A 13882-nucleotide genomic window follows, 5' to 3' on the forward strand; every position below is an offset into this window, starting at 1 on the left:
TATAACATGGTGTCACGTGAGCTCTGATTTTGTCCACCCCAGCCCAACACTGCACCTCCAAATCATTGCATATAACTTGAAATCTGTTTATTCCAGTCGATATTGATTCTCTTATTTTCCAGAACACACAGCCCTATCCGTGATGATGAAACCAAATTATACATAGATTCTATAATTAGTAAATCATCCTTGACCGAATATTGCTTCCATTATTAACAGAATCTAGTTTTCTTATCGAGATGTGCAATGTCAGTGCTGGAGAGTGGGATACTTGCCTTTTCAGTCACCCAGTGTTAAGCGTCAAGTGGTTCCAACCAGCTGGAGCACAGATGCAGTTCTTTCAACAGTGCCAAGAGAAAGTGCTGGAGAAGCTCAGAAGGTCTGGCAGCATCTGTGGAGAGAGAAACAGTTAATATTACGGATCCAATAGTTTTGTTTTCCAGAGTAACAATGATGAGCCATATCAGATTCGATGTTGATTCTGTTTCTCCCTCCGATCTCAAGCACCCACACTATTTTACTTTGATTGGAGTTCATTATTCCATCCCAACAATGTGTCCCAGCTCCAGTCTTGGAAGAGCCCTTCTTGTATTAGAGTGGCAGGAGCCCGCTTCCCAAGCAAGTTCTCCTTAGCCGTGTCAAATGGCACTATCAATGGCACTAGTTTGGTGGCTGCATGTCATTATAGGAACTAAAATAAGGTTAGGAAAATGCCAAAGTTTGATACTGGGAATCACAGCCAGCAGATGCAGGGGACTATCATCCCTTTAGAACATAGAAAAGTACAGCACAGAACAGGCCCTTCATCCCACGATGTTGTGCCGAGGATTAATCCTATTGTTAAAAAAAAACCTAACCTACACACCCCATAATTCACTGCTGTCCATGTGCATGTCCAGCAGTCGCTTAAATCTCCTTAATAACTCTGCTTCCACCACCACAGCTGGCAACGCATTCCAATGCATTCACAACTCTCTGCGTAAATAACCTACCTCTGACATCTCCTCTTTACCTTTCTCCTGATATCTTTAAACTATGACCCCCTTGTGCCAGTCAATCCTGCGCTGGGGAAACGTCTCTGGCTATTGACTCTATCTATGCCTCTCATTACCTTTATTCTGGCTGGATTTAACTGCTCTCTTCCAGAGGTGGAAGACAAGAATCTAATATATTCACTAAGTCTTGTACCTATATCTTGGCTCACTGTGGATTCTGCAGTACCTTGAATGTTTTTGGATTCTCAAAACATCACGCTCAATTTGTATTTTATCCTTAATTTCTGAATCCTATTTTTGTGCATATTTATTTGGATCTTCCCTTCGTTGACATTTAGTTCCTGCAGACTTTTTTTAAAATGCACTTGTCAGACCTGTGTGTTGCTGTTTGGTTAGCATGTGCTGCTCATCTCTGAACATCCTCGAGAAGGTGGTGGTGAGTTGCCTTCCAGATCTGCTGCTGTCCGTGCATTATAGTCAGACACCTGGTGCCGTTAAGGAGGGAATTCCAAGACTTTGACCCAGGAATTCACTTTAATGGCACTTGAATATTACAAATATTTCATCTGTTGTACAATCTACACAATCACTTAATTTGCAAGTTCATACCTAACAAATGAATCTAACTAGATGCAGAACTGTCCAAATCAGATCATGTTTAATTTGGAAACAACTTTGCAGTTCATTATTCTACTCCAGAAAACTAGGCAGTGAATGATGTAATGAATGATGGAGCTGGGGCCAGTATTTACACATGTTATCGACTTTTATTTTCTGCATACATATTACAAATGTGCCTTCAAGCTCACCAAACACATTTTTCGTAACCTGCTGTATATAGAAGCACAAGTGATTCTCCAATTAAAGTCCTCCATTTGAACACATTCAAATACTTCATTATTGTGCATTTGGCATTGATCTATATTATAATATAATTTATTAAAGTTTCTCCATTTTATGATTAACAGCGGCGTTGCTATTGGCTTTCATGGTAGCTGGCATTCGAAAGAAAGAAAAGAAAAAATTACAGAAAAAAAAGCCTTCCGTGAAGAAGTCGCCTAATTCAGCAGTAAATATCAAAGGTATTAGTTCTAAATGTTATAGAGTCATAGAGATGTACAGCAGGAAACAGACCTTTCTGTCAACCCGTCCATGCCGACCAGAAATCCCAATCCAATCTAGTCCCACCTGCCAGCACCCGGCCCATATCCCTCCAAACCCTTCCTATTCATATACCCATCCAAGTGCCTCTTAAATGTTGCAATTGTACCAGCCTCCACCACTTCCTCGGGCAGCTCATTCCTTACACGTACCACCACCTGCGTGAAAACATTGCCCTTAGGTCACTTTTATATCTTTCCCCTCTAGTTCTGGACTCCCCGACCCCAGGAAAAAGACTTTGCCTATTTACCCTATCCGTGCCCCTCATAATTGTGTAAACCTCTATAAGGTCACCCCTCAGCCTCCGATGCTCCAGGGAAAACAGCCCCAGCCTGTTCACCTTCTCCCTATAGCTCAAATCCTCCAACCCTGGCAACATCCTTGTAAATCTTTTCTGAACCCTTTCAAGTTTCACAACATCTTTCCAATAGGAAGGAGACCAGAATTGCACGCAATAGTCCAACAGTGGTCTAACCAATATCCTGTACAGCCGCAACATGACCTCCCAACTCCTGTACTCAATACTCTGACCAATAAAAGAAAGCATATGAAACACCTTCTTCACTATCTTATCTACCTGTGACTCCACTTTCAAGAAGCTATGAACCTGCACTCCAAGGTCTCTTTGTTCAGCAACACTCCCTAGGATCTTACCATTAAGTGGTTAAGTCCTGCTAAAATTTGGTTTCCCAAAATGCAGCACCTCGCATTTATCTGAATTAAACTCCATCTGCCACTTCTCAGCCCATTGGCCCATTTGGTCCAGATCCTGTTGTAATCTGAGGTAGCCCTCTTTGCTGTCCACTACACTTCCAATTTTGGTGTCATCTGCAAACTTACTAACTGTACCTCTTATGCTCGCATCCAAATCATTTATGTAAATGACAAAAGGTAGAGGACCCAGCACCGATCCTTGTGGCACTCCACTGGTCACAGGCCTCCAGCCTGAAAACCAACCCTCCACCACCCACCCTCTGTCTTCTACCTTTGAGCCAGTTCTGTATCCATATAGCTAGTTCTCCCTGTATTCCATGAGATCTAACCTTGCTAAACAGTCTCCCATGGAGAACCTTGTCGAACGCCTTACTGAAGTCCATATAAATCACTTCTATCACTCTGCCCTCATCAATCTTCTTTGTTACTTCTTCAAAAAACTCAATCAAGTTTGTGAGACATAATTTCCCACGCACAAAGCTTTGTTGACTCTCCCTAATCAGTCCTTGCCTTTCCAAATACATGTACATCCTGTCCCTCAGGATTCCCTCCAACAACTTGCCCACCATCTAGGTCAGGCTCACCGGTCTATAGTTCCCTGGCTTGTCTTTACCACCCTTCTTAAACAATGGCACCATGTTTGCCAACCTCCAGTCTTCCGGCACCTCACCTGTGACTATCAATGATACAAATATCTCAGCAAGAGGCCCAGCAATCACTTCTCTAGCTTCCCACAGTGTTCTCAGGTACACCTGATCAGGTCCTGGGGATTTATCCACCTTTACCCGTTTCAATGTTACAGTGTAAAATGTTTTGAGTGAGAGAGTTGGAACTTGGAATCACTCACTGTATCTTCTTGTTATCATTTACTAATGAACAATTTCACTCCATTTAATGGAAGCATTTTCATTAATATTATAATCATTTCAAGATTCCATCTGTATGGCCACTTCCCCAAAAAACACATTATTAACTGCTTTTCAATATGAAATTGGCAATAAGAATAAAGATTGAAGATAAATATCTTTTTTTTCCACTTTGTGAAAGATGCAAAGCTCAAGTGCTGAAGAAATATTTGTGCCCACTAACTTGACGATATTAGGATCAATACATCCTGGAGATCACCTGTTTGGTTCCTCCAGCACTGTAAATGTACATGTTCCTCATCATTCTGCACAGCTGTGTTAAAATCAGGACATCTTTTTCTACTGTTGTGGTCTTGGTAAGGGAGGGTCCTGCATGTCAGCACAGAAAAGTGGGATAATACAGAGGTATTCTGAGGTTCCTCAGTTTGAGCAAAGCTTTTCTGACTGCCCAGGCTTTTAAATGGACAGAGCATTTTCTGGCTTTTCCATGGAGCTTATTTCTCCCTGTGTGCTCGTCCTCTGTTCATTGAGCTCTGCATTATTCACTGGGCCCAAGTTCATCAACAAGGAAGTCTGCCCTCACTATCTTGGGCTACGTTTCCAATGTTGTTTTGTTTAGTCAAAGACATGAGACCCAAAGTGTTAAGAGGATCTTTGGTTATCAATGTTCCTGACATTATGTACGCATTTGATTTTTACTTAGTCTTTGAATGGCAAGGTCCAAAAGTATCAAACCGACCTATCAGCATCAATTTTGAAGCCAGCAAATGCATTAAGGTCACGGACAGCAAAGGTGCTCTGATCCGATTCATCAATCTCTGTAATGGGGGTTCCGCAGATATTATTCAATCTACCAACAATGGAGAGAAAACTTTGCTGTTGAAGGTTCCGAAGGAATATGATCTGGTAAGCAAAAACCCAGCCTTGAGATGACCTTATTTCTGAATGTTGTTTTTGATTTTCACAGAGCCCCTTCTTCATTAATGCATTCTGCATTTGTAATAGTTCTCGTCCATCATTTAGATTCAAGCTTAACATCAAACATAAACTTCAGCACTCTGGTATTTGCATGTAGTTGAGAGTGTGTTGCTGGGAAAGCACAGCATGTCAGACGGCATCCGAGGAGCAGGAGAATCGACGTTTCGGGTCGGAGTCCTTCATCAGGAATGAGGCTCTGCTTTTCAGCAACACACTCTCGACTCTGATCTCCAGCATCTACAGATCTCACTTTCTCCTTGTATTTGTATGTAGGTGGTAGGTATTAATTAGAATTTTGCTTGAGCACGTATTAGTTGATTTGATTTGATTTATTATTTTCACATGTATCGGGATAAAGTATTATATTCCATGCTAACCAGTCAGATCATACCTTACATAAGTCCATCAGGATAATAGAACAGAATGCAGAATATAGCATTACAGCTACAGAGAAGGCGCGGAGAAAGATCAATTTTAATACATGAGTGGTCTGTTCATAAGTCTGATAACAGTGGGGAAGAAGCTGCTCTTGAATCTGTTGGTATGTGTTTTCAAACTTCTGTATTTTCTGCCCAGTGGAAGAGTATAACTGGTCTTGGGCAGAGCAGTTGCCGTATCAAGCCGTGGTGCATCTGGATTGGATACTGTGTAAGGTGCAGCTATAAAATTGGTATGAGTCATTGTGGACATGCAAATTTCCTTAGCCTTCTGAGGACATAGAGGCATTGGGCTCCTTTTTTGACCATAGCATTGACATGGATGGACAAGGACAGATTGCTGGTGATATTTACCCTTGGGACTTGAAGCTCTCAACCACCTCCACCTCATAAACTCTGATACAGACAAAGGGTGTGTCCTTCACTCCACTTCCTGAAGTCGATGACCTGCCCCTTTGTTTTGCTGACATTGTGGGACAGATTGTTGTGTTTACAACATGTCACTGAGCTGTCTATCTCCTTCTCATCGTTGTTTGAGATCTGACCCACTACAGTGGTGTCATCAACAAACTTGTAAATGAAGTTAGAGCTCTATTTGTCCACATAGTTGTGAATGTATAAGCCATCGGATAAAGGGGGCGCAGTGCTAGTCTGGTGCACGACCTCTACACCGCTGAAGCCAAACGCCAACTCAAGGACACCTCTTCCTACTGCCCCCTCGACCATGACCCCACCCCCCCCATCACCAAACCATCATCTCCCAGACCATACAGAACCTCATCACCTCAGGAGATCTCCCACCCACAGCTTCCAACCTCCTAGTCTGGGAACCCCACACTGCCCGGTTCTACCTCCTTCCCAAGATCCACAAGCCTGACCACCCTGGCCGACCATTGTCTCAGCATGAACTCATCTCTACCTACCTCGATACTGTCCTATCCCCCCTAGTCCAGGAACTCCCCACATGCCTTCGAGACACCACCCACGCCCTCCACCTCCTCCAAGACTTCCGTTTCCCCGGCCCCCAACGCCTCAACTTCACCATGGATATCCAATCCCTCTACACCTCCATCCACCATGACCAGGGCCTCCAAGCCCTCCGTTTTTTCCTCTCCAGACGTCCCCAACAGTACCCTTCCACCGACACTCTCATTCGTTTGGCCGAACTGGTCCTCACCCTTAATAATTTCTCCTTTGAATCCTCCCACTTCCTCCAGACCAAAGGGGTAGCCATGGGCACACATATGGGCCCTAGCTATGCCTGTCTCTTTGTTGGCTACGTAGAGCAGTTGATCTTCCGTAATTACACCGGCACCACTCCCCACCTCTTCCTCCGCTACATTGATGAATGCATTGGCGCCACCTCGTGCTCCCGCGAGGAGGTTGAGCAATTCATCAACTTCACCAACACATTCCACCCTGACCTTAAATTTACCTGGACCATCTCTGACACCTCCCTCCCTTCCTGGATCTCTCCATCTCCATTAATGACGACCGACTTGACACTGACATTTTTTACAAACGCACTGACTCCCACAGCTACCTGGATTACACCTCTTCCCACCCTACCTCTTGCAAAAATGCCATCCCATATTCCCAATTCCTCCGTCTCCGCCGTATCTGCTCCCAGGAGGACCAGTTCCACCACAGAGCACACCAGATGGCCTCCTTCTTTAGAGACCGCAATTTCCCTTCCCACGTGGTTAAAGATGCCCTCCAAAGCATCTCGTCCACATCCCGCACCTCCGCCCTCAGACCCCAGCCCCCCAACCGTAACAAGGACAGAACACCCCTGGTGCTCACCTTCCACCCTACCAACCTTCGCATAAACCAAATCATCTGCCGACATTTCCGCCACCTCCAAACCGACCCCACCACCAGGGATATATTTCCCTCGCCACCCCTCTCTGCCTTCCGCAAAGACCATTCCCTCCGTGACTACCTGGTCAGGTCCACGCCCCCCCTACCACCCACCCTCCCATCCTGGCACTTTCCCCTGCCACCGCAGGAACTGTAAAACCTGCGCCCACACCTCCTCCCTCACCTCTATCCAAGGCCCTAAAGGAGCCTTCCACATCCATCAAAGTTTTACCTGCACATCCACTAATATCATTTATTGTATCCGTTGCTCCCGATGCGGTCTCCTCTACATTGGGGAGACTGGGTGCCTCCTAGCAGAGCGCTTTAGGGAACATCTCCGGGACACCCGCACCAATCAACCACACCGCCCCATGGCCCAACATTTCAACTCCCCCTCCCACTCTGCCGAGGACATGGAGGTCCTGGGCCTCCTTCACCGCTGCTCCCTCACCACCAGATGCCTGGAGGAAGAACGCCTCATCTTCCACTTCGGAACACTTCAACCCCAGGGCATCAATGTAGACTTCAACAGTTTCCTCATTTCCCCTTCCCCCACCTCACCCTAGTTCCAAACTTCCAGCTCAGTACTGTCCCCTTGACTTGTCCGGACTTGTCCTACCTGCCTATATCCTTTTCCACCTATCCACTCCACCCTCTCCTCCCTGACCTAACACCTTCATCCCCTCCCCCACTCACCTATTGTACTCTATGCTACTTTCTCCCCACCCCCACCCTCCTCTAGCTTATCTCTCCACGCTTCAGGCTCACTGCCTTTATTCCTGATGAAGTGCTTTTGCCCAAAACGTCGATTTCGCTGCTCCTTGGATGCTGCCTGAACTGCTGTGCTCTTCCAGCACCACTAATCTAGAATGAATGTATAAGGAGTATAGTAAAGGGCTGAGTATGCAGCCTTGCAGATACCAGTGTTGAGGATTACGGAGGAGATGTTGTTGCCTTTCCTTACTGATTGCGGTCTGAGGGTCAGGAAGTCAAGGATTCAGTTGCAGAGGGAGGAGCAGAGTCATAGATCTTGGAGTTTGGAGGTGGATTTTGTTGGAATGATGTTGTTGGAAGGGAACCAAAGTCAATAACTAGGACTCTGATGCAGATGTCTGTGTTATCCATATGTTCCAGGGATGAGTGTAGGGCCAGGGAGATGGCGTCTGCTGTGGACCTATTGTGACAATCGGTGAATTGTAGAGGATCAAAGCAGTCTGGGAGGCTGGAGTTGATATGTGCCAAGACTAACTTCTCGAAGCACTTCATAATGATGGAGGTCAGAGCCACCAGATGGTAGGCATTAAGGCACATTGCCTGATTTTTCTTTGACATTGGGATGATGGTGGTCATCTTGAAGCAGGTGGGAACCTCACATTGTAGTACGGGGAGGTTAAAGATCTCTGAAAATACTCTCACCGGCTGGTCTGCACAGGATCTGAGTGCACAGCCGAGGGCTACATCCGGGCCTGTTGCTTTCCGTGGGTTCACCCTCCAGAACGCTGATCTGACCCCTGTGGCAGTGAGTGTGGGTATAGGTACACCCGAGGCTGTCAGGGGCAGGTGACACCATTTCACTGACCTTCTGATCAAAACTAGCATAGAATGCATTGAGCCCATCAGGGAGGGATACACTGTTGTCAGCGATTCTATTCAGCTTAGCTTTGTAGTCCATTATGTCATATTAGCCTTGTCACAGTCGATCTATGTTTGTGTGGTTAGTCTGGGACTCTAGTTTAGTTTGGTATTGTCTCTCGGTGTCCCTGATGACTTTGTGAAGATTGTATCTAGATTTCCTGTATAGGTCAGGGTCACCTGACTTGACCGCCTCAGACCTGGACTTCAGTAGGGAGTGGATCTCCTGATTCATTCATGGTTTCTGGTTGGGGTACACTCAGATTAACTTCTTTAGCACCACAGTCCTCTACACTCTTACTGATGAAGTCTGTGATGGTAATGGCATACTCATTTAGGTTGACCATTGAGTTGTTGATGATGGATCAGTCCATCGATTCCAAGCAATCACTTCGGAGCTCATTCATTACCTCAGACCAGCGGGGTACACCTTTCTGTACCAGATCCTCACACTTCAGTTTCTGCCTGTGAGCTGGGAGAAGGAGCACAATCTTATTGACTGAGTTACCAAAATGCGGGAGTGGAATAGAATGGTAGGTGTCATTGCTGGTTGTTCAGCAATGGTCCAGGGTGATTGGTGGGACAGGAGCCATGTTGATGATATCTTGGTCGCACACTCTTGAGGTTATCCCTCTTGAAGTCACTAGCTGTGATGAACAAGGCCTTGGGGTATTCCGTCATAAGGCTATTTGTGGCAGTGTATATTTCATCAAGTATGCTCTTTACTTTTATATGGGGTGGGATATAAACTGCTGCCAGGATAGCAGAAGCAAACTGCTGTGGAAGGTAGTTGGGATGGCACTTCACCATTAGATATTCTAGGCCCAGGAAGCAGTATCTTGCCAGTCATCATGTCCAAGCAACAAGAGTTGTGTTGATCAGGAGACAGACCCTGCCTCCCTTTGCGTTGCCCGAGGATGCTGTGCTGTCCATCTGGTGGATTGAGAAACCCTCAGGTTGTAAGGCACAGTCAAGTGTAGCAGGAGTGAGCCATGTCTCCGTAAAACAGAGCACACAGCAGTCTCTCAATTTCCTTTGGTCGGTGAGTCTATCTTTCAGCTCGTTCACCTTGTTTGGCTTGGACATTTAACAGGCATATGCTGGGGAGGGGTTCTTGAAACCGAGTTGTTTAAACAATTGTCAATTTTGTGGTTGTGTCAAGAAGTATATACTTGTAATATTTAAGTCTATAGTGAAATGTAAAGCTGAGTAAATATTGGCTCCAATTCAATCCTTCTGGCTGTCTGAATCATAAGAACAATTGTTGCTTTCTTTACCATGACATTGTTTCGAATATTTACTATTTTTCAAGCTGATTGGCATTCTGTCAATTATTGAAGGTATGTGGTCAAACCCTCTGAATTTAACTGAATTGAATTGAATTGAATTTATTGTCATGCATATCGAGGCACAGTGAAAGACTTTGTCTTGCGAGCAATACAGGCAGATCACAGAGTTATTAGATTACTGATAGTGTGGAAACAGGCCCTTCAGCCCAACAAGTCCACACTGACCCGCTGAAGCGTAACCCACCAGACCTACATTTACCCCTTCACTTAACACTACGGGCAATTTAGCATGGCCAATTCACCTAATCTGTACATTTTTGGATTGTGGGAGGAAACCGGAGCACCCGGAGGAAACCCACGCAGACACGGGGAGAATGTGCAAACTCCACACAGTCGCCTGAGGCGGGAATTGAACCCGGGTCTCTGGCGCTGTGAGGCAGCAGTGCTAACCACTGTGCCACCGTGCCACCCTAAAGAGCAACCCACCCAGACACATTTCCCTCAAACCAACGCACCTAACCTATGGACAATTTAGCACGGCCAATTCACCTAACCTGCACATCTTTGGATTGTGGGAGGAAACCGGAGCACCCGGAGGAAACCCACGCAGACACGGGGAGATGTGCAAACTCCACACAGTCAGTTGCCCAAGGCTGGAATCGAACTTGGGACCCTGGTGCTGTGAGACAGCAGTGCTAATCACTGAGCCACCATGCCGCCCGTTATGTAGCATAGAGAAATAAATAATAGGTAACAGCAACAAAAACAAAAAACACAGGTATAGGAGTCCATTCAGTATTCTAACAACAGTAGGGTAGGAACTGTTTTGAAACCGGCTGGTGCATGTGTTCAGGATTCTGTACCGTCTCCCCAATGGTAGAGGTTGTAGAAAAACATTGTCAGGGTGGGATGGATCTTTGAGAATGCTGGCGGCCCTTCCTTGACAGTGGGCCTGGTAGATGGATTCTATAGATGGGAGGTTGGCTTTTGTGATTGTCCAGGCTGAGTTCACCAATCTCTGTAACCGTCTCCGATCTTGAATGGTACAGTTGCCATACCAGATATTGATACATCCAGACAGAATGTTCTCGATGGCGCACCTATAAGAGTTGGCAAGGGTATTTGTGTCATGCCCAATTTCCTTAGCTGCCTGAGGAAGAAGAGACGTTTTGGGCCTTTGTAACCAGTGCGTCCACATGAAGAGTCCAAGAAAGCTTGTTGTGGATGACCACTCCCGGGAGCTTGACACTCTCCATTTGTTCCACCTCTTTGCTAAATTGGTTTGAGAATTGTGTGAGCTACTTTCACTTGAAAACATTAGAGCCAGCAATGAGATGAAAAGAGACATTGATTTGATCCCAGAGTTGAACGGACAGAGCCCTCTCCCCTTATGCACCACAAGCCTACGATGTCAGACCGAGGCTAACGGTTTTATATTTGTCGGGAATTGCAATATGTTTGAGAGCAGCAACAGCATAAACAGACTGGAGGCTTGTGACCAACAGTGTTCCGCATTGATCAATGCTGGGTCCACTGTTGTTTGTCATTTATGTAAACAATTTGGATGAGAACTTAGGCAGCATGATTAGTAAGTTTGCAGATGGTGCCAAAATTGGTAGTAAAGTGAACAGTGAAGAAGCTTATCTAAGATTACAAAGGGCTCTTGATCAATTAGGCCAAATGGGCTGAGGAGAGGCAGATGGAGTTTTATTTGGATAAATGCGAGGTGTTGCATTTGGTAAAATGAACAAGGGCAGGACTTTCTCAGTTAATAGTAGGGCCCTAGGGAGCACTGATGAACAGTGAGACCTGGGGCTGAAGCACATAGTTCTTTGAAAATTGGTTCACACAAGTCAGGGTGGTAAAGAAGGCGTTTGGCACACTTACCTTCGTTGCTCAGTCCATTGAGTACACGAGTTGGGATGTCATGTTGAGGTTGTACAGAACATTGATGACGCCACTTTTGGGATGCTGTGTACAGTTCTGATCCCCCTTATGATAAGAAGGATTTATTATTAAAATGGAGAGGTTGCAGAAAAGATTTAGGAGAATGTAACCAAGACCGAAGGGTCTGAATTATAGAGAGAGGCTGGATAGGCTCGGAGGGTTTTCACATGAGCGTAAGAGGGATGAGCTTATAGAAGTTTAGAAAATCATGAGGGGCATAGATAAGGTGAATAGCAAAGATATTTTGCCTAGGTTTGTGAAGATCAAAACTAGAGGGTGAGAGGAGGTGAGGGGAGAAGGTGAGGGTGAGAGGAGAAAGATTTAAAAGGGACCTGAAGGCCAACTTCTTCACACAGAGGGGGTGGTTACATATGTGGAGTGAACTGCCAGAGGAACTGATAGATACAAATACAGTTACAACATTTTAAAGATATTTAGACAGGTACATGAATGGTAAAGGCTTAGAGGGATATGGAGAAAGTGGGGACTGCAGATGCTGGAGAGTCAGAATCGAAAAGTGCAGTACTGATAAAGGACAGTGGGTCAGGCAGCAACTGAGAAGCGGGAAAGTCGATGTTTCGGGCAAGAGACCTTCATCAGACAGGGATATGGATAAAATGCAGATAAATAGGACTTGTTTAGTTTGGGGAAATCTGGTTGGCATGGACAAGTTGGACTGAATGGTCTATGACGCTATAATTCAATGACTGTTATGAACTAAACTGTCACCAAGGTTCAGTTTGTTGTTTATGTGCGCCCAACATTTAAAAACCAGGAAGTCTCCAGATTTGATTTGCTCACTGACTCACATTGCTTCCTGATCTAACAATGATTCAAATTTACATTGCTCATCCTTGCGTTCAAATCATTCGATGGTATCAATGCACCCTATGTCTGTAACTATCTGCAGATCTTCAACCTCTGAAAACTCTGTCTTCTTTGAATCCTGTCATTGTGTGCAGCTTTGATTTTTAAAAAAATTTCAATCCAGAGTACTGGAATTCCTTCCTTAAACCTCTACAGCGGAAGTGGTGGAGACTCGTACAATTGCAACAATTAAAAGGCATCTGGATGGGTATACGAATAGGAGGATTTGGAGGGATGCGAACCAAGTGCTGGCAAATGGGACTAGATTAGGTTGGAATATCTGGTCAGTATGGATGAGTTGGACTGAAGAGTCTTTCATGCTGTACATCTCTATGACTATTACTCTATCTCTTTACCCATCTCGTGTTTAAGGTGCTCCTGAAAAGTGTACAATCATCCCAATTGTATGACTCAATATTTCCTGATTGGTCTCCTGTGCAGTGTCTTTGGATGTTTCTTCTGTTTAAGGGCACTGTACAAGTGTAATTTGTGGCTTAAGCTTGACCTCGACGAGTCTCAAATGAATTGTACTAAATGTCTTGGTCCCATACCCAGATTGCTACCCATTAAACTCTGCTTTCACTCCATATATGGGAATTCTAACAAGGGCAACTATGGTTGGTTTTGTGGTCAGGAAGAGGAAAATCAATTATATCATTCTCCTAAGATGATGAGAAATTGCTTTCCCCTTGTTCTCCTTGTGGAAGTCCTTGGAACGAGAGTATGCAGTGTCCACCAATACTCTCAATCTCTTCAGAGAGAGGTTGGTGCTGCAGGGGATGGAGCGCCTGGAAACCCCTTCCAACTCCATCTTGACTTAATGCTTTCCCTCTTTCCCCACCTTTCACTCACCTTTGGTGTCATTGTATTGCCTTTGAGAGGTTCTTCATGTAAATTGATAATTAATCAGAAATACGGATGGATACCATGTGAAAAGTAACATGGGTGATTTGGTGTTGGGGAGAAAAGAACATCGAGTTGTGCAAAAAAGCATTTCTGGATATAAAATAAGAAAAAGAAGGGAAAAGAAGGGGATAAAAGACAAGAAATCTGAACAGGGGTAGACCATTTGGCCCTTTGAGCCTGCTCTACCATGGCTCATCTCTAACTTCAATTATATTTTCATGCCCCCTTCA

The 13882-nt window shown here is 45.0% G+C and overlaps 1 protein-coding gene across 1 annotated transcript in view; it reads left to right on the forward strand.

The window, feature by feature from the left end:
• Positions 1–13882, forward strand: part of LOC122542470 (dual oxidase 1-like) — a 119855-nt gene that overhangs the window by 52377 nt on the left and 53596 nt on the right. The window contains exons 16-17 of the mRNA XM_043680203.2: positions 1964–2077; positions 4440–4642. Of these exons, the coding sequence (XP_043536138.1) occupies positions 1964–2077; positions 4440–4642 (317 nt within the window). The remainder of the gene's footprint in view (positions 1–1963; positions 2078–4439; positions 4643–13882) is intronic.

This window comes from Chiloscyllium plagiosum, unplaced genomic scaffold (assembly GCF_037043375.1).
Source record: "Chiloscyllium plagiosum isolate Xiang-an unplaced genomic scaffold, Cpla_swu_hap1 HiC_scaffold_42, whole genome shotgun sequence".
NCBI lineage: Eukaryota > Metazoa > Chordata > Chondrichthyes > Orectolobiformes > Hemiscylliidae > Chiloscyllium > Chiloscyllium plagiosum.